The following is a 20,713-nucleotide window of genomic DNA, read 5'->3' as shown; positions in this document are numbered from 1 at the left end:
CTAGAAAGATTGCAGTGGCACTGGAAGGGAGAAAGGAAGACCTGGACTGATACTCAACTGTTGTTTCCACCACTGTAACTCCCACCTGATAAAGAGCAGTACCGGTAACATGGAATCCAGGGGATGAAGGTACTGGGTCCAACAATTTCGTACATTCCACTGAATTTTTCTGATTGTGAAGATGAGCTAGTGGTATGGACATGGATGCCATCAGCCTCAGAATTTTTAGGAATTTTCTTGCAGAGGCAACATTCCTCTTGGAGAATTCTGAAAACACTGTCTGGTAAGACAAGATCTTGTTTACAGACAGAAAAGCCATTCTCTTCCCAGAGTCAATTAAGCAACCTGGAAGGATGAATCTCTGTGAGAGTGTTAGACATGACTTTAGTAGAATCGACTTGAACTCTAGATGGCAGAGTATAGCCAAGACCTTCTCCAGTGATTCCAAAAACCTGGGCGCAGACTCTGCACAGATCAGCAAGTTGCCCAGGTACATGAAAATGTGAATTCCTAGAGTCCTAGAATGGGTCACTACATGAGCAAGGCATTTGTTAAACATTCAGATGTAGTGAATAGTCCAAAGGGCTATTCAAAAAACTGACAGTATGAACCAGGCACAACAAATCTCAGATATCTCTTGAAGTGACAAGCAGGAGGAATATGATGATATGCATCTTTCAAGTCCAGAGTCTCCATGAAGTAGTTGTCTGGTAACAACAAAAGTACTATATGCAGAGTGAACATCTTGAACTTGGGGACCAGAAGAATTCTGGAGTAGAAACCTATCATTCTTTCTGAAGAAGGGACTGGTTGTAAGACCACTGAGCCCAGCATTCTCTGGTGAATAAGAGAGCATAACAATGTCTGGTTCTGCAGATAAGGGGGAACCACACTGAATGGAGGTGGATGTTCTTTACACTGCCATCTGTAACCTCTGCTGACAATGTTCAGCACTCATTTGTTGGAAAAAACTTGCATCCAGACTGCCTTATTGAGAGCTAACTTTAGATATGTGGCATCCAGAGGGGGACTTATAAATGATGGTTTTCATGCTTCAGTGTAGTCATAAGATACAAAAGGGAGGGGGTATCCTTTTTAGGAAAGGAACTTCCCTTGTCAGACATTGTGGAGCTCTTGTCTTGCCGTTTCCTTTCATTTCCTTGGGTTTTGTTTGGTTGGGACTTTTGCTTGAAAGGTTGTATAAAATTATCTTGCTTAAAGACGGATACCTTGGGAATATGGAACATTTTTTGAAACTCCATACATCACTGCATCCCATTGTTTAAGGACCTGATTAGCTACTGTACCAAACACCAAACACATAATCGGATTCAAGAGGAGCATTCATAATGTCATTTTAACTCATCAGAAACATTCTGGCTAGGCAACAAAGCATATCTCCTTATCATCACTGACAATGCTGCATTTCTACAACTAGTATCAGCCCACTCCAAGGCACTTTTTAAAGCATGTTTTGACACCTGAGAATCCCTGGAAACAACATCCTTGACAAACATATTTTGATCCACAGGTAATGATGCAAAACAACATCCTTGATAAACATATTTTGATACACAGGTAATGATGCAAACTCTTTTAAATCATACACTCATCTCCAAACAAAATTTCACATAAAACACAGGTAATTAAACACTTTAAAAGTTACCAAAGCTGGATTGCGCCAGCTTCATCCCTGAGATTCTAACCATTTGCCTGGTTTATCTTGAGGACATGGATTTGAAGTAGACATGGTCCTGTTATTTACCAAGGTCACCATGGACACAGAAGCAGGTCATGAAGACAAAGGGACTTAGAGGTCAGGCATTGCTAAGCAAATCCTGAATTTCTTAAACACTTTTTAGGCACAACCTCAATAAGCAGAAGAAAATTGCAAGCTTTCTTATAAACATTCGCCAACACTTGGATCAATGGAGGAAATCTCTCTATGTCTGGGGCCTTATTCTCTAAAAGATCATAAATCCTGCTAATCTCGGGGCAGATGAAAATTGTTCCTAATTAAATGCATTCCTAAATCTAACCAGTATTTGGGAAAAAGAAAATATCTGTTTTGGTTCCAGTACCTCATCATTCCAGTACCTCATCAGAGGAATCCAACTGATCCGACTCATACAGATCAGAACTCACAGTTTCAGGATCCCCATTAAAATCAGGATCATTAGATAACTGATCATTGGTGGAAGCAATGCTGTTAGTCATAACCCATGAAATCAACTGCATGAGTAATGGATCTAGCCATGTCCACCATCTCAGGTGAGAAATCAGTCAGAGATTGCTGACCCACCTCATGGTGGATCTTCTATCTCTTCTTAGCATGCAGTACATTAGTGGGAGAATCCCGAGGGCATGTATCAACACTGGCGACGGGTTCTACACTCCTGACTTCCTCTGCACTTAAAGGACTTAGTTCTCCCACACCTGAAGCAGGCAAAGGTACAGCCATGGAGAACATGTCTGACCCTCATGTCAAGCACAGTTGTGGTACTATCATCACACCAGGAGACCTGGAGGAAACAGAAGACTAGTGTTCCAACAGCCTGCCTAAAGCAAAGGCTACTGCAGAGTCACAAGCTGTAGGCTGTGGCATACTTCTGGATTTATTTTTTTTGTTTGCTTTTTTATGTGCAAATGGGGAAAATGGTGGTGAAGGACTGTATCTAAATCCATTAAGTCAGGGTGCAAAAAACTAGCCACATCAATACTAAGTACTGGATGCACGGTCAACCCAGTACAAAATGGACAAATCCCACAGTGTTCCTTCTAAATAGTAAAACTGAAGACTATTTTGACAGGGATACTATACTGTATATTGCACTGTGAAAAAAGCCAGCTAATTCAGTAACATAGCAGTAAACACAACATTCATAACACAAGGACCCCCACATTAAGTAAATAAAGGCTATTTTCAGCCCCCATGAATAAAAACAGTCATAGATAAAAAGTAAGTATAGACTTAATAAACGTTTCTGTCAGAAGCATTTCAGAAATAAAATGGCACCAAAATTGCAATTTAAACTATGATTCATTTACAATGCTGAAAATCTACTTAATCACATTGAATAATCATAAATCCAAAAATGAGACAAGAAATTAAACATAAATTCAAGAAATAATCCTATCAGAAATGTTTTACAATCATGATAGCATTCAAAATACGATTTAAATGAAACAATTGTTTAAAATGCTATAAATGTACACAATGACCTCAAATTGCCCAAAATAAAAAAACTGTCAAAACAGCAAGTTTTCCTATCAGCACTTTCAAAAGAAGCATTGAATCAATGGTAATAACAGCTGCAAATTACTTATGGTTCTGGCACCATGAAACAATGACAGGCATTGCACTAAAACTGCCTTAGTGCAGAAACTCAGTTTAAACATGAGAAATAGCCACAAAACATTTTAAAAGGGTTTGAAACCCCACAGAAACTCACATGTACCTTAAAATGAACAATATAACTCATAGTGTAAGATGAGAAAAACTCGCAGAATATATAATTTCTCAATAATAAAAATGAAACTAAACATATCAACAGAATGCATTAATCAATTACTGATAGAAAAAGGCAAGAGGGAGAAAATAAAAACCCAAAAGGGTTTCTTATCTGAGCTATGAAGCTGATAAAAGCCAGACAGAAGCAGTCTTCTAAAGATACTTCTCTTACTGTGGCGCAAAAAAAAAACTATCTTTGGGTCTGCACAGCAATCCAACTGCTGCCAGGTGACTGGTCCATCATACCCAGAGACAGACAGGCAGTGGGAGGAGTTCTAAGCTTTATGACAGGCAATGTGTTTGTTGAACAGCAGAAGGGATTTGTACATTTATGCATTTACTGTCACCTTTTAATTTTCTTTTTCCCTTTAACTTCGCCTTCTTTATTATTCCACTTATTCATTATTCCACTTTTGTTGTAATAGCTGTGCTTTAAATCTTTCAACTTCATTGTCTTAGTAGCCATAGTAAGCCTACTTACACCTAGCACACTGCACATTAATTCCCAGCAAATGTCTTCAAAAGGTTAGCAAAAATGAAAAATACTTTCTGAATGTATGAAAAATACTACATTTTTGTCTATTTATAAATTAGAATGTAGGCCAGTATGAATGACGAAATACTGGGGAATGAAAAACACATTTCAACAACTAATACCTTCTATGTTGTGAGAAACTCTGAAGACAGTATTGGCAGCTTCAGATTTTGATGGAGCATGCATCATCCAAAACAGGAATAGCATCAGCATAATGCAAGTGTTACCCTGTAGTGAGAGAGGGAAGGGCAATGCCTGATTACTGAAAAATGCAGCCCACATGAGATTGATATCAGTGAACAGAAGCCACTTTGCTATATTTCAGCAACAGATACAGCAGAACAGAATCAGTAGTATCTGTAGTAAGATTTCTGCTTCACAGCGTCAGGGTCTTGACTTCAATTCTGACTTCCAGATTCTTGGTCTGTGATGAGTGTGCATATTCTCTGGTTTACATCCGAAAGCATGCCGTACAACTGGGTACTCTAAACCGCTAACGTATGTATATACATCCACATACGCTGCGTTTTATCTTGCTCTTGTGGTGCAGGTAGTGGCTGAAAAGGTTCACTTACACAGTTAACAAATGAATGCATTTAAAAATGTAAGTCCTACCAGAAAGAAAATCAGTTAATTATGCTGAGTGAAAGCAGATGCACAGTTTCATGCAGGAAGATTACAAGCAATTGACTATGTGATCTACAAGTATGCATGTATGGAAATACAAGTACTACATGAGCAATGATTCTAAAACTACCTTTCCACCATGTTGTTCAAGCTTTTGCAGAGCAGTTGTGACATCCTCCTTGAACTGCTTTTCCATTAATCTTTTTGAAAGCTGCAAAAACAAAAATGTATGCAGGACAGTTAGCAGAAACATTAACAGGGTTACTCTTTTTAATTACTCATTTCTTGTTTATCTGTTTTTTTCCTGGTCTCCCATAATCGTTGGGCATGGCTGATCTCATACTAGTGATCTTAAAGCTCAGCATCATAGGTCCAGAGTACACTACCTGCAGATACACTTATCTATCTTCCACAATGATCTAAAGAGTACCAGGTATATAAAAAGTTCTGTCCAAATGGGGAACACCAGAATGCTCAGTTCTTGACCCACTCTTGTTAAACTTCTTTATTGAAAAGCTGCAAGAACTCCAACACAATACAACACTTTGATGATACCAGTCTTCTCCATTCTACACCAACCTCAAAAGCAACAACACAAAATTAAAGAATTATTGCTTCAGTACTGAAAGATAGAAGAAAATTGTGCAGTTTAGGGATTAAGGATTTCTAAGTGACACAGTGGTGTGGTACTTCATAGTGCTGTATCACAACTCCTTTGTATTTCTTTAATCCGGCACTGGCTCAATATTAAGTAAGCAAAGTCTCTCTAAGTCAACAAACACCTTGTTACCCCAGGAGTGGCTGAAAACAGTACAAAAAGATTAGTGTAAAAGTATTTTGTTCTCCATTATAAACATCAAAATTGAGTTAAATGCAGTGATCAGAGTATTCACCTCCATGAGGTAGTTCATAATAATTTTATACTGAAAAGTTTTCCAACAATCAATATGTGAACTAGTCTGTGAGAAAAACAGAACAAGATATGAAATCAGCATTATCCTCACCATCTTACATGCAGACCTGAAGCTGATGGTGAGATTAATACCACTTAATGCTTTTTTTAAATAATCTTCCCTTTTCTGAGTAAACTCTTCACTTTGTAGCTTTTAATGCCCTAACATCCTCAAACATAACACATTTGTTTGTTTGATAGCAGAAGGAGGCAATAAATTTACCTAGCTGGCAGTTTTGCTTTTAAATATTTACAGTTCTGCCAGCTCTCTTATTCATACCTTCTCTCTGTGTGCTTTTTCCACCTGCCACATGCCCTTTTAAATGCTACTGGGGATTCCCTCTCCACAACCTGTTCTGGTAAGCCATTCAGGCAGTAGTTCCTAAATCTGTTGCCTGTGCCCTCTCTTTTTCTCTTTCCTTGCCTCCCCCTCTTTCTTTCCTGTACACTGTGACATAGGCACCAAAATTAGTCCTCCCCTCTCTCTTTTCAAGTGAGAACAGCTCTAGCATCTCGGGCCTCAAGTCATATCTCCTCCATCCCCAGATTTCAGCAGTTTTACTTACATTTGTTCTCCAGAAAAGCATGAAGATCTCAGTGTATGGTCAGATCATGTAGAGTAGGATCACTACCCCTTTGCTTCTGGTCCCTGTCCCCTTGAGAATACACCCCAAAATTCTCTTTGCTTCTGCCACTGCCTTTCCACTTAAGCTGCTGGTGGTCCTCTCCATGTATAATCGATATCGGCATAGGCATCAACCTTTTTTTTTTCTTATTTTATACATGGAGTGGTTTGTCACAAGCAGTAAACATCAAAACATCTAAACTAGTTTCTGCCTTCTTGTCATCTGTTCTATTCACTCCAATGTTGTGGCCTAATTGCATTGCTTTACATTTGCTTGTACTGAACCTCTACTGTCACATTCCTGCTCACTTGTTCAATCTTTCTGAATCCTTTGCTAGACTCTTATCCTCCATCCTCTACTGCTGCACCCATCCTTGTGTTATTAGCAAACTGATTGATCCTGTTTATTATTCCATCATTCCATCAGATATAGCAGAGTCAAACATACTAAAGAGTACTGGGCTTTGAAACCACCATTAAGGTACTCCACTAGTCTTTTTGGTACTGCCCCACTCACTACAACTCTCTGTGCCCTACCAATCAAATATGCAGCTGGCCTTTTGCTCAGTCCATGTCCTTCCTTCACTTCCCTCCAGTTTTCCTTTCAACCTCACGTGTGGGACAAAGACAAAAGCCTTGTTAAAGTTCAGGAAGACTATGTCTACTAGTACTTTCCTGGCAATTTCAGCTGTAACTAGGTCATAAAACTGGATCAGGCTTGATGGAAGCTCTTCATAGCAATGAGCCCATATTTGCTGTTGTTCTGGAGACTGATGTCCTCTAGAAATATTATCAGCCTTCCCATCGGAAGTTTGTCCATGACTTTCCAGTGACTGTTAAGCTAACAGACTTGCAGTTCCCTACATTTTTTTTCTGCACATTCCACCCTGATACAAGGTTACCACAGTTGCACTCTTCAAGTCATCTGGCACAGGTTTCTGTTAGGGTGTCTAACAACACGCTGGAAAGATTTCTGAGGACTCTAGGAGGCAGCTCATATGGCTCTTATGCTTTATCTATACTAACAGCAGTCTGTTCCCCTATGACTCTATCGCAGAGGTTGCCCACTGTTTTCCCCATTCTTTTCAACCTCCCTTCCAGTGTGGCACCCACTCATTGCTTTCTTCTGTGGAAACTGAAGCAAATATCCATTCACTACCTCTGTTTTTGTTTTCTGATCTCTGGGAATCTACTTTCAATCTCTGTATAGCCTGAACAAGGTTGACCTCCTTAGTTGTTTCTATGATGTACCTACAAAGTCCTTGCTTCCCTGTTTCATCTCTTCTCATAACTCTCTTTGAGCTTTAGCATTTGCTGTCTTTACCATCTGTGTTGCCTCTTTAGTACCATTATACTGTGCCTCTTCCACCTCCTTAAGGTACATCATTAACAACTATGCCTGCCCTCACACTTGAGAATAGTAATCACACAGGCACTCCGTCTTGCACCTATGTGGGTACTAAATTAGGAACTTCAGTTATCAAACCTTCTTCTCCTCTTACAGAGAAGAATTTCGAGAAGAATTTCAGAACACTCTTCTGCAAGACATTTGGTGCAGCTACTTCCAGACTTTGGAAAATCTACTTAGGAACAAATAAAATCATACTGTCCTACCAACCCCAAACAAAGACCAAGATGAAAAATGTTTACAGACTAAGTTACCCTTAAAAGATAATTTCAAATTCTGCCACTCAGCTATGACCGTTGCTCTCGATGCTCAGTTTGTGAATTTATTCCTGCTGTTCCCCCTAAACGGTGTATTATTTTACTATTAAGTATCGTGATGATATGGGCAAGTGCCTGCATAGCCAGTTGGAGTTTTATAAAGAATGACATGTCCTTTGAATATAAAACTGATTTATACAAGATGCTTGTACTACAAATGTATTAGAACTGTATGTCATTTGTATATCTTATTGATTTTGTACAGATGCTTGTGCTGAAAACATATTTGTGAGCTTTGCTTGTATTGAAATGTATCAATAGTGCACTCTGCTGAAATGAAGAGAAATGTAGATGCATTTTTGTAGCTGAATTAAATGTATATGTTTTAATACAGTATACTGGCACAGCAGAGGTTAACTTTAAGAAAAATAAGGGAAATGCAAATGAGCTGTTACGCCATTAAAAGGCACCCCGCAGTGCTGAATAGGACCAGAGTAGCTGGGTCTGGGAAACCGCCTTTGTCCATTAGCTCAGTGAAAAGAGGGTTGGCCCCAGGAACTGACAAACATTTGGATGTGTATTGTGGCCGTCTATGGTAACTTCCTGTCTCAGCTTCAAAGGGAAATACTGTGAGAACCTAGAGTCAGGTGACCAGATGAGGTGATGCTGCCAGCCCTCTTGGAAATTATATTTTAGATATTACAAACATAAATCTCAGAGTAGAGTATTTGGTTTGGGATGCCTGACTGAAAAGACCCTCACCCACAGCATCTTGCTTGCAGTAGTAAGTAACTTAAATAGGGAACAGTAAACTCTCTTAGATTCAGTCAGGAAGATAGGGAAGCTTAGTTTAAACATTGTTTTTCTTTATTTGTATAAGTCTCTCCATCAATGTTAATTTTAATATTTCTGTGATTTGAACTCTGTGGTTTACTATAAGTATATATTCAGTACTTTCATGCTCTTTTATTACTTATTAGTAAATATATTTAAAACTTTTATTGTGGCTGCTCCTTGAAGAAAGTATATAATATTTGAGAGTGCTTATATTTATTTGGTGACACTGTGTGGGCCACTCCAGAAGGCCTTGCTGTCTTAGTGAACTAATACCATTTTTACTGGTTATAATATTACACAGTGTAATCGGATACTCTTTTAAGAGCCCTACAGCAACTAACTGGTGGCAGTGTTTACTACCTTATAGTCTGGGCAAAGCTGGTAAAGTGGGTAATCTGTGCCAGCCTTTCCCAGGTGTGTGTGTGTGTGTGTGTGTGTGTGTGTGTGTGTGTGTGTGTGTGTGTGTGTGTGTGTGTGTGTGTGTGTGTGTGTGTGTGTGAAAATTAAAGCTTAAAGAGTGTGTGTGTGTCACCTACTTGCGGCAGGGACACAAATTACTGGGTTTAAAGAGAGGGTGCTGGAGGACTTGGCTTGGACACTCAGCTGAGGACTTAACCCTACAGCTGTACCAGTGGGGAGTCTTACTGGGGACCTGGAGGGAGACAGATATAGAGACATCCAGACCCCGGGGTGAGTGTGTTCCCTGTGTGCTCTTAAGAGAAACTGTACTTGATGCAGAGAGGTCTACATCTTGAAATACTGAGTGTATCCATTTGTATTCCAAGTGCACTTCTCTCTCCATTATCAGTGGTGAGGATTCAGGCTCCTTGATTACTGTCCCAGTGTGGGGTTGACACATATTGGTGGCCATCACATATTTGTAGCAGTGGTGGACATGACATTTCTAGGCTGGCAGTGGAGGGATCATCACATGCTCACACATTGTTGAGCAGGGGAGTGGATATTGAATTCCTGTAGCCTGTAAGCAGCAGTCACTAAACAATGTGTTTGTACTATCAAGCAACCACATGGCAGACATTCAGAGTTTCATGACAATAGTTTTATTTATTTACTTTTTGTTAGCTCAGTTAGTCAGGGAGAGGAGGCAAGGATGTCAGCAAAGGATTATGGCAAGCTGAAAAGGAACCAGTTGGCTGAGATGTGCCAAGCCAAAGGACTGGAGCATCCCAACCTAACTAAAGGGGAAATGATTGCAGCCTTAATCACAGCTACAGCACAGGCCAGAAACCAGGAGGATACCCAGTCTGTTAATGGGGACTTGCAGCTCTCAGAAACAGAACAGTTCAAGTTTTCCTCAGAAGACTTAAAAACCCATCTGGAGTTAAAGAGACTTGAACTAGAGACCAAACGGTTGGAATTTGAATCAGCAGATTGAATGTGGCATTTGGAGGCTGAAGAAAAAGAGAGACTGTGATGTCTGAAAGTCGAAGAAAATGAGAGGCAGAGGCAACATAAAAAGGAAATGCTGACTCTTCGCCAGGGTCATGGAGGTGATGGAGAAGGGAGTAAATGTACCCCAGAAGCAATAAAGGTCAGTAAACTTCTTCCTCAGTACCAAGAAGATGATCATTTTGGCAGTTTTATTCATATGCTTGAAAGAGTATGCAAACAGTCTAATGTTGACCAAGAGCTCTGGGTACAGTTACTCACCCCCTTACTACATGGTAAAACTGTAACTGTTGTTTCTAAACTGTCTGATACTGATTGTTTAGATTATGAAAAATTGAACCACTGTTTACTACAATGTTTTATGTTAATACTGAAGCTTACAAAAAAAGTTTTGTGAGCACAGAAGCAAAGCAGGAGAAAATGCATGTGAGTATATTGCTGAACTCAGCACTTATTTTCATAGGTGGGTGAGTAGGTGTCAGGTCACCACTTTTCAAGGGTTGGCAGAACTTTTGGTGAGGGAACAAGCCCTTAGCACTTTGCCTGAGGACGTGAGAATCTGGTTGGCAGACAGGGAATGCAACTCTGAAGATGAGTTGGGGAAAAAGGGAGATCTATACCTAGCAGGCAAGGTATCACTGCATAGGAAAGGGATACAAAGTGCTGCACATAGTTATAAGGGATCCCATGGTGGGCAACCTAAACTACCCCAACAGAGTCTGCCAGTAACAGAGGAAGCCACTAGTTCACCTACACAGCCAGGATCAAGGGTTAAATGTTTTAAATGTAACCAATGGGGCTATGTAGCATATAGATGCTCACGGACGTAAATGTGGAGCAAAATGTGGGGGAGCCAGCAAGTGGGAATAACAGAATGCCAGTGGTAACTTGTCTGGAGACAACACGGGCACCAAATTACCAGCAGAATTTATATCTAATCTTGGTGGATGGATAACAGGCAACTGTCAAGACAGACACAGCCTCAGATATAACCATTGTGAAGCCTGCAGTGATTAAAGAGGAGCAGTACTTGCTTGGGCAGTCCACTCCAGTCAGAGCTTTAGGAGGGATCCCATTCCAAATGCCTTTGGCTAGGGATCACCTTGACTGGGAGGGTGGAAAAGGAAGCAAGCAAGGAGGTGTGTGTGAGGATATCCATGCAGATTTCTTGATAGGGAATGATTTTTATAATGCCGTACCTTGTGTGCATGCAGTGATATGTAGTCAGGCTTGTAGACAGGTATGTGGGTCTGTTAGCCTGGGGGAGACCCAGACAGACCACACACTTGAAACCAGGACTGGTGATGTGGATACTTTAGAGAGGCAGCTACCCTGTAGCAGTGAGACTGAAGGTGAGCTACAGCTGTTGGTGGGTACTGCTGTTCCCTTGGACACAGTGAGTGCAAGGACTGACGTGAGTGGTAGTACCCAGGATGACAGTGAGGTACTGCTGTCAGAGGATACCAGATTTCCTGTGGAAGGGGAGCTGAGAAGAGTTACAATGAGAGAGCTGAGACAGGCTCAGCTCTCAGACACTACATTACAAGGCTTGAGGGAGATAGCTAGGGAGGCACCTGATTCTTAAGGAAATGAGGGTTCTGTGTACTGGAACAAAGGGTTACTGTATAGAGAGTGAAACTCTGAGGGAGGGCTAGAAGGTGAGGTAATACAGCAGATGGTAGTGCCCAGAGCCTACTGAGACCACATCTAGCCATAGCCCATGACATTCCCTCTACAGGCCATATGGGGATAAAGCATTCCAAGACGTGTATTATACACAGCTTCTATTATCCTGCGATTACCAGGGATGAAACAGGGTACTGCAGGACCTGGGAGCAGTGCCATAAAGTAGGCAAGGCAGGAGACAAGGTAAAAGCTCCTTTGATGCCTTTGCCTGTGATTGATGAGCCATTTCAGAGGGTAGCTATGGATATTGTGGGGCCTCTGAGTACCCCAAGTTCCACAGGGAGGAAGTATATCCTAGTAGTAGTAGATTGTGCTACTAGATACCCTGAGGTGGTGGTTCTATTCTCCAACGAGGCAGAGAAGGTGGCAAATGCTTTGCTAGAGATTTTCAGCAGGGTAGGTTTCCCAAGAGAAATACTGACTGTCAGAGATGCCAATTTCATGTCAGACCTGCTGGATTGTCTGTGGGATGGCTGTGGCGTGAAGCACCTAAAGACAACCCCCTTACCACCCCCAGACTAATGGTCTTCTGGAGAGATTAAACTCTATGCTAAAGACCATACTGCAGGCATTTGCAGAACAGCTTAAGAGGGAGTGGGACAAATATCTGCTATATCTATTGCTTGCTTACACAGAGGTGCCTCAGAAATCCAAAGGTTTTCACCCTTTGAGTTGCTGTACGGGCACAGGGTGAGGGGGCCTTTAAATATGATTTGTGATAAGTACGAGGGTGAGTGTGAATCCCACAAGGAGTTTGTTGTGTCATATGTCCTAAAGCCTCAGTGTGAGGCTTAGGGAGCTCATGGGTTTGACCCATGAGAACCTGGCAGGGGCCCAACAGCAAAAGAAGGTCTGGTATGACAGGAATGCTCAAGCCAGAGAGTATTCTGTTCTGTAGGAGGTAATGGCTCTCCTTCCTGTCAGGCACAATAAACTGCAGGCAGTTTGGGAGGGACCTTTCAAGGTGGTAAGGAAAGGTCAATCATGTTAACTACATGGTAGAACTGCTATGCAGATGGAAGGGGCACAAATTGCACCATGTTAACATGATGAAGCCTTACCATGATAGAGAGGCCCTTGTGCTGAGTATTTGTGGTGGATGGAAGGAGGGGTCTGAGGGGATTTGATGACTGGTCTCCTTAGTAAGGCTCGGACTGACACCTCACTGGAAGGAGTAACAATGTCCCAGCAGCTGTCCCCTACCGAGGTTTTAGAAATCCGAGCAGTGTATGGGAGTTTGGGGTCATGTTCACTGGGAAACCAGGATGCACCCATCTGGTGCAGCAGCATGTGGATACAGGGTCCCAAAGACCTGTAAAGCAAGCACCTTACAGGGTGCCTGAACGAGTCAGACATACTCTGAGGGAGGAGATACAGGAGATGTTGGAACTGGGAGTAATCCAGGAGTCCAGCAGTACCTTGGCCTCCCCAGTGGTGCTGGTATCAAAGAAGGATGGAAGCACCAGTTTCTGTATGGATTACAGGAAACTAAATAGTCACACAGAGACAGATTCTTACCCCATGCCTAAGACAGATGAAGCCCTAGAGCAGCTAGGTGGGGCCAAGCATCTGACCACTACTGATCTTACCAAGGGCTACTGGCAGGTGCCCTAGACTCCCATCACTAGAGAAAAGTCAGCTTTTGTGGCTCCTTTCAGCTTGTATAAGTTCATGAAGATGCCCTTTGGGATGAAAAATGTCCCAGTGACTTTCCAGAAACTGGTAGATCATATCCTAGCAGGAGATTATACCCTTGCTTACCTGGTGATATTGCTATCTACAGCCATTCCTGGCAACAGCACATTCAGCATGTCAGGGAGGTGCTGGGTAGACTGCAGAGGGCAGGGTTGATTATTAAGCCCAGAAAGTGTCAGGTGGGTATGGCAGAGGTCTCCTACCTAGGACATAAAGTGGGGAGTGGTAAGATCAGGTGAGAACCTGCCAAAATTGAATCCATTCAGGCATGGCCTGCCACTGTTATCAAAAAGCAGGTAAGGGCATTCTTATGGAGAGCAGGGTACTATAGAAGGTTTGTCCCCAATTATAGTACCATAACTGCTTCCCTCATAGACCTGACAAGGAAAAACAGGCCAGATAAGGTAGTGTGAACGTTAGCATGTGAGTAGGCATTCCTGAAGCTTAAAGATTTTTGGAAGGACCCTCTGTGTTAGCCAGTCCAGATTACTGTAAATAATTTGTTGTGCAGGTGGATGCTTCAAACCATGGGGTGGGGGCTGTACGTGGCCAGGTTTCCTGACAGGGAGAAAAGCACCCAGTGTTATATCTCAGCCGTAGACTCCAATCCAGGCAGGAATGTTATGCAGCTGTAGAAAAGGAATGTCTAGCCATAGTATGGGCACTGCAGAAAATTCAGCCTTATCTGTATGGACGGAAATTGACTGCTAGTTACAGACCACAATTCCTCAATTTGGCTACATAGAGCCAGCCAGCAAAATGCCAAGTTATTAAGGTGGAGTGTAGAATCGTGGGCATATGACATGACAGTACACCGTAGTGGGGTCAGCAATGCATATGGGCTCTCAAGAAAGGGAATCAGGAAATGGGGAACATATTCCCAGATAGGCTTATTTTTCTCATGCCATGTTTCTCAAGGGTTACTTGAAAAACTAGCTTGAGTCTTTAAGGGGGGGGTGATGATATGGGCAAGTGCCAGCATAGCCAGCTGGAGTTTTGTAAAGAATAATAGGTCCTTTGAATATCAAACTGATTTATACAAGATGCGTGTGTTACAAATGTATTAGAACTGTATGTCATTTGTATATCAAACTGATTTTGTACAGATGCTTGTGCTGAAAATGCATTTGTGAGCTTCACTTATGTTGAAATGTATCAACAGTGCACCCTGCTGAAATGAAGATAAATGTACAGGTATTTTTGTAGCTGAATTAAATGTATATGCTTTAATAGAGGATACTGGCACAGCAGAGGTCAAAATTAAGAAAAATAAGGAAAATGTAAATGAGATGTTAAGCCATTAAAAGGCAGCCCACAGTGCTGAATAGACTGGAGTCACTGGGTCTGTGGAAGAGCCTTTGTCCATTAGCTCAGTGAAAAGAAGGGAGGCCCCAGGCACTGTCATAAACATTTTGATGTGTATTGTGGCAGTCTGTACTTACTTCCTGTGTTGAAAGGGGAATACTGTGAGAACATAGAGTCAGGTGACCAGATGAGGTCATTCTGCCAGCCCTCTTGGAAATTACATTTTAGATATTACAAAGAGAAATCTCAGAGTAGAGTATTCTGTTTGGAAAGCCTGACTAATAAGACCTTCACCCACAGCATCTTGACTTGCGTTAGTAAGTAACTTAACTAGGAAGCAGTAAATTCTCGTAGATTCAATTAGGAATATAGTGAAGCTTAGTTTAGATATTGTTTTTCTTTATTTGTATGAGTCTGTCCATCAATGTTACTTTCAAGATGTTCTGTGACTTGAACTCTGCGGTTTACTGTAAATATATATTCAGTATTTTCATGTGTTTATTATTTATTGTTAAATATATTTTATTTTTATTTATTTATTTGTAATTGGTTTACCAGATGGCACATTGGGCCAAGAACAACCTGTTTTCAATGGAGTCCGTGGGAGAAAAGCTCCATAAAAGCAATACTCAAAATCACAGTGTAGGTTACATAGAGATAATAAAGTACAGATAAGTCATAGCATATAACATTAAAATTCATGAGATCAAACAAGTAAAAGTTGTAAAACATAAGTAATTATTTACAAATATAATTGTTCTTGCTCTATAAATATAACAGCAGGCAATTGAGTGCATGGAAACCTGATGGTGTTAGTAGGGGTAAGACAGTGGGAGGGATAAGTAGGGAGAAGAAGAGAAGACTGGAGGTGAGGAGATGGAACATGAGTATGAGGTGAAAGTGGAATGTGGGAGGAAGAGAAAGAGGAGTAGAGAGGGAAATATAGGGAGAAGAAATTTTGTGGGGTGGGAGCAGGAGCATTCCCAGAGAGATGTTAGATGTGAGTGAAGAAAGGATTTGAAAATAGGGTGGCTAGTGGTGGTATGGATGAGTGGTGGTAGGGAGTTCCACTGGCGAGCTAAAGCAAAGGCTAGGAAATTCTTGCCTGAAGGACAGGTAGCTTTATGCAGTTCAATCAGGTTCTGATTGGTGGATCTTAAGAGAGGATCAGGAAAGTGAATTTTAAATGAGGAAGAAAGGGGGGGGCAGAGAGAGGGAGTGATGATGAGTTTGTGAGTCTGAATGAGTTGAATGTAGGTGAGATAGTTGGGCAGCTCTAGTTAATTTAGTTTGTGAAGGGTGACACAGTGATGGGTAGAAGATTTGTGGCTTGAGGCAAACTTGGCAATTTTATTATAGCAGGAAGAGAGTTTAGTCTTAAGAGAGGATTGTAGGTTTGTAAGGAGTGGGACACCATATAGGAGAGAGGGGATGAGGTATGTGGTAGAGAGAATGAACCTGGTAGAGGGAGTGAGGTAGTTATTATGGCGGTATAGCATACCAAGTTTTTGGTGGGTTTTTTTGATGTTTATTTGTAGGTGGGTGCTGAATTTAAGCTGGTCATTGATATGGACACCTAGTAGTTTAGCCTCGGATACTAATTCGAGAGATGTGTTATTCTGACTGGTGATGGAGAATGAGTTTTTGTCTATGGTGGTAGTTTTAGAAGAGGTAAATATCATAAATTTGGTTTTTGAAGCAGAGTGCTGGGTGGTTGTCTAACATCCACTGTTCAGTGGTAGAGAAAGCATCTTGGGGTAGCTTCATGAGGTTGGGGATTGAGGCGGCAGAGAAGATTATAGTAGAATTGTCTGCGTACTGGATGAGTTTTGCATTAGGGATTGAGTGGTGGAAGTCATTTATGAAGATATTGAACAGAAGGGGACCTAGCATGGAACCCTGTGGTACACCTGTGGGGGTGTTGAGGAATGAAGAGGTGGATTATTTCCATTTTACTGCTTGTTGCCTATTGGAGAGGTAACTGGTGAACCAGTTGAGAGAGGAGAGGGATAGGTTTATTTCAGAGAGTTTGGTTAGAAGAAGGTTGTGAGAGATGGTGTTGAAAGCCTTAGAGGGGTTGAGTAAGAGGGTAGATATGGTATAGCCAGAGTCGTGGGATTTGCTAACAGTTTCAAGGAAGGAGAGAAGAGCAGTGGTCATGCTATGGCCAGGTCTGAATCTATGCTGTGTGAGAGTTAGTAGGTCGTTGCATATGAGATAGGGTAGAGGAAGGAGAGAAGAGCAGTGGTCGTGCTATGGCCAGGTCTGAATCCATGCTGTGTGAGAGTTAGTAGGTCGTTGTCTATGAGATAGGGTAGAAGTTGAAGATGGATGTATTTTTTCAAGAAGTTTAGAGATGGGGGATAGGATAGCGATAGGTCGGAAGTTTGGGAAATTGTTACTGTTGCCCCCTTTGTGTAGGGGAATAATAAAGGGCTTTTTCCAAAGTTGGGGTACATAGCTTTCTTGGATTGAACGATTGATTAGGATACAGATGGGGAAGGCAATGGTTTCAGCAGCTATGCTTAAAACGTGGGAGAGAATGTTATCAGGGGCATTGGAGCATGGTTTTAATTTTTGGAGAAGTTTTTTTATAGTAAATATGGGAATGGGTTTTATAGAGAAAAGGGGGAGTGGGAGGTGGAGGTGTTTGAGAGTGAGGAGGTAGGGGAAAACAGAGGAGAGGATGTAGATGTGGAGGATGTAGAGTTGTTAGTAAAGGATGAGGTTTGCTTAGACATTGAGTTGATGAAGAAAGAGGTATATTGGGTGGCAAGATCCATGTCTAGGGCATTTGGATCGGGGCAAGGATCTTCTTTTTTGCCAGGGTTAAGGAGGGTGGTGATTCCATTCCAGAATTTTTTGGGATTTTTCTTGTGGCTAGTTTGGAGTAAGGAGAAGTAAGTTTTGTGGTCTGTTATAAGTTTTTGACTTTGTTGCGCAGTGTTTTGTATTCATTAAGGGTGAAGGGAGTTTTATTTTTCTGGTAGCATGTCCAGGCTTTGTCTCTAAGGCGCATGGCAGCTAGTGTATCTTTGGTTAGCCAAGGGGCAGTTTTGCTTTTTATTCTTTTAGTTCTTAGTGGGGCAAAAGTATCTAGGAGGTTTAAGAATGTTGTGTTGAAGTAGGTCTAGGGGGAGAGGTTTTAGAGGGCTCAAGTTTATGGATTTTAGTGAGTTTGAGAAGGTACTGGGATTGAAGTTTTTTAGGGAGCATGTGGAGATATAGTTATGTGATAGTTGTAAGGGGGTGGGGAGGTGGTGTGCAAAAGTGGGGAGGTGATCACTAAGGGAGTCAGGGAGTGTGCCACTATCAGAGAAATAGTGAGGGTGAGAGACTAAGATCCACTCTAGGGTACTACCTGAGGAATAGTGTGCGGAGGGTCTTGTAGTGGAACTGATTAGTTGAGAGAAGTGACAGAGGTTTATATTTAGGGAGTTTGTTGGGGATTGAATGGAGGAACCGTTAATGTTCATGTCACCCAGAATTATGGTCTCATTGCTAATGTTGATGGATAGCCAGGACAGAATATCTTTGAGTACTGGGATATTGTCTCAGGGAGGAATGCAGAGGGATGTAATACATATGTGTTTGTGTCTATTTATTTGAAGTAAAGCTAGAGTTAATTCAGTATTACTGAACTGGGGAATAGGTTTAGAATAAGGAGTAACAGAAAGGGAGGTTGAGTAGAGGAGATCTACTCCTCCATCTTTTTTGTGGGTTCTATCTTTTCTGATGATGGAGTAGTTGACGGTGTTATTTCTGAGTCCTTTATGTGGGGTTTTAACCAAGTTTCAGAAATGGATAGGATATCTGGTTGGTTATGGAGAAGCCAAGCATGGAGGTTGGGGATTTTATTAGCTATGCTCTGTGCATTTAAAGAAGTGAATAGAATGGATTTGGATGTTGAGAAGTGGGTAGAGGGGCCTGGGTTAGGGTGTATGTCACCAGATATAAGGACTATAATTAGCAGGAGAATATGTAAAAAGAGGTACTTGGACTGCTTAGTATTGGGTTTGAGTATCATATGATTTGTGGGGGGTATGGCTGATTAGTGTGGGATTGAGTGCTTGAAGCAAAAGAGAAGTTTGTAGGGAAAAAGTAGATAAGTATTATTAGGATATAGACATGGGGATATTAGGATTTATGATTGTGTGGGGAGTGAGTTGGCTGTATGAAAAGGTGGTGAATGGTTGGAAGTGAGGGGCTGGGTGTGATAGAGATAGGGTAAGGTGAGAAGAAGAAGTAATAGAGTTGTGAAGGAAGTAGGTTTTGAAAGTATAGTAGATTTAGAAATGTGTTGAGGGAACATATTATACTGAATAGATAGTAGAGTAGGTTGAGTTGAGTATTAAGGGAGTGGTGGGGGGAGGTGAGGGGAATTGGTTGGGGGTGGGTTATATGGAATTAATATGGGTTAAAGATGGGCTGATTCAGTTGGGTAAGTTGTGGGTGAGTGTGGTTTCAGAGTATAAGTTTAGAGCTACTGGGGGCAGGTGAGAACTGGGGACAGGGTAGGGGAGTGGAGTGAGCCTGTAGGGTGAATGGAGTGGGTAGAGCTGAATAAAAGAGGTTGCCTACCGAGAACAATTAGTGAAATTGAAGTTAGGCAATGAGCATGAAAGCAAGTTCTGGTGAGGGTGCACAGGGATGCAGCTAAGGGCTAGTTCATAACTGTGAGCCAAAAAATGAGAGAAATTACTAAAGTTAAAATTGTGACACGGACTAGTGCTGCTGTGGGATATGGTTAGCAATCATGAGTAGGTTAACACTACCACCTAGTGGCAAAAACTACTAATTACTACAGGGATATAGCAGATACGGGTAAGGGATGGTGGAGAAGATTGGGGGGGGGGTAGTGGGGGAAAGGTCACAGTAGGCTGCTAGCAATGCATGACGGGGCACTTTCCTAAATGTACTTGGTAAAAACAGAAACAGTGGGAGTGAGATATTAGATTAATTACATACACGTTTTAGTTCTTGGAGGGCAGCAGTATGTTTTCTTTTTTTTTCAATACTTGTTGAATTCCAGTTAGCTTGTTTTCAATGGTGGTGAGGTAGGGCCATACAGTGGGAAAGCGCCTTTGGTGGTGGTAGTGCAGGACTTAATAAGCTGTAAGAGAGATAAACGGATCTGATTTAGTAGCCTTACTAGTGAGAGGGGAGAAGGAAATAAAGCAGAAGAATTCAGCTAGGAAATTTTGGAAGAGGTAGTAGGAGAGGCCAGAGGATATGGCCAGCATAAGAGTGGAAGTGAACAGGAGAATGAGTCCAGAAAGAAGGAGGGAGAAAGTAATTGGCAGTATAAGCAGCAGCAGAAGAAAAATGACAGAGGTACAGCTGAGGTGAGAGCAGTTAGGGCACACTAAAATGCAGCAGCAATGGACAGCTTACACAAGTACAAATAGCATCAATTACAGTTCAATGAATGCAGCAGCAAAGTCTAAATCAAGAACATTTAAACAAAAGCAAAATGCGGCAGCAGCAGGAGGGTTATTTGATAAAAACACAGCAATAGTTACAGTTCAAATAATGCAGCAAACATTGATGAGAAACAACATTGGTAACAAGCCAAATGAAGCAATAGGTCCAAGTAAATGCAGTTTAGCAGGGGGTCTGGGCACTGCGACTATGTATTTGGCATTTTAGCATTCGGTTACGGAGCGCAGATTAACTATTAAGTGACAGTGAGTGCGAACGTAACTGAGGCAAATAATTTAATAGTTGACTAGAAAAATCTTGTACTCGTTAGAGACAAAAATAGCATTTGAAGCAACTAAGTATACTGAGGCTAGGTATATAATGATTGGCTTGAAGATACCTTGTCACTCTTTGAGACAAGAGATAACATTTAAATAACTAGAA

The 20,713-nt window shown here is 41.5% G+C and overlaps 1 protein-coding gene across 3 annotated transcripts in view; it reads right to left on the bottom strand.

Moving 5' to 3' along the window:
* The window catches only part of PACRGL (parkin coregulated like), a 592,831-nt gene that overhangs the window by 99,387 nt on the left and 472,731 nt on the right, over nucleotides 1-20,713 (bottom strand). For all 3 annotated transcript variants that reach the window (XM_044062079.1, XM_044062078.1, XM_044062080.1), the window contains one exon: nucleotides 4,804-4,884. In XM_044062079.1, the coding sequence (XP_043918014.1) occupies nucleotides 4,804-4,884 (81 nt within the window). The remainder of the gene's footprint in view (nucleotides 1-4,803; nucleotides 4,885-20,713) is intronic.

This window comes from Protopterus annectens, chromosome 2.part1 (assembly GCF_019279795.1).
Source record: "Protopterus annectens isolate FY-2018-M chromosome 2.part1, PAN1.0, whole genome shotgun sequence".
In the NCBI taxonomy this organism is placed as follows: Eukaryota; Metazoa; Chordata; order Ceratodontiformes; family Protopteridae; genus Protopterus; species Protopterus annectens.
Note: the sequence above shows the minus strand (reverse complement) of the source record. Positions and strands in the feature narration are given on the sequence as shown.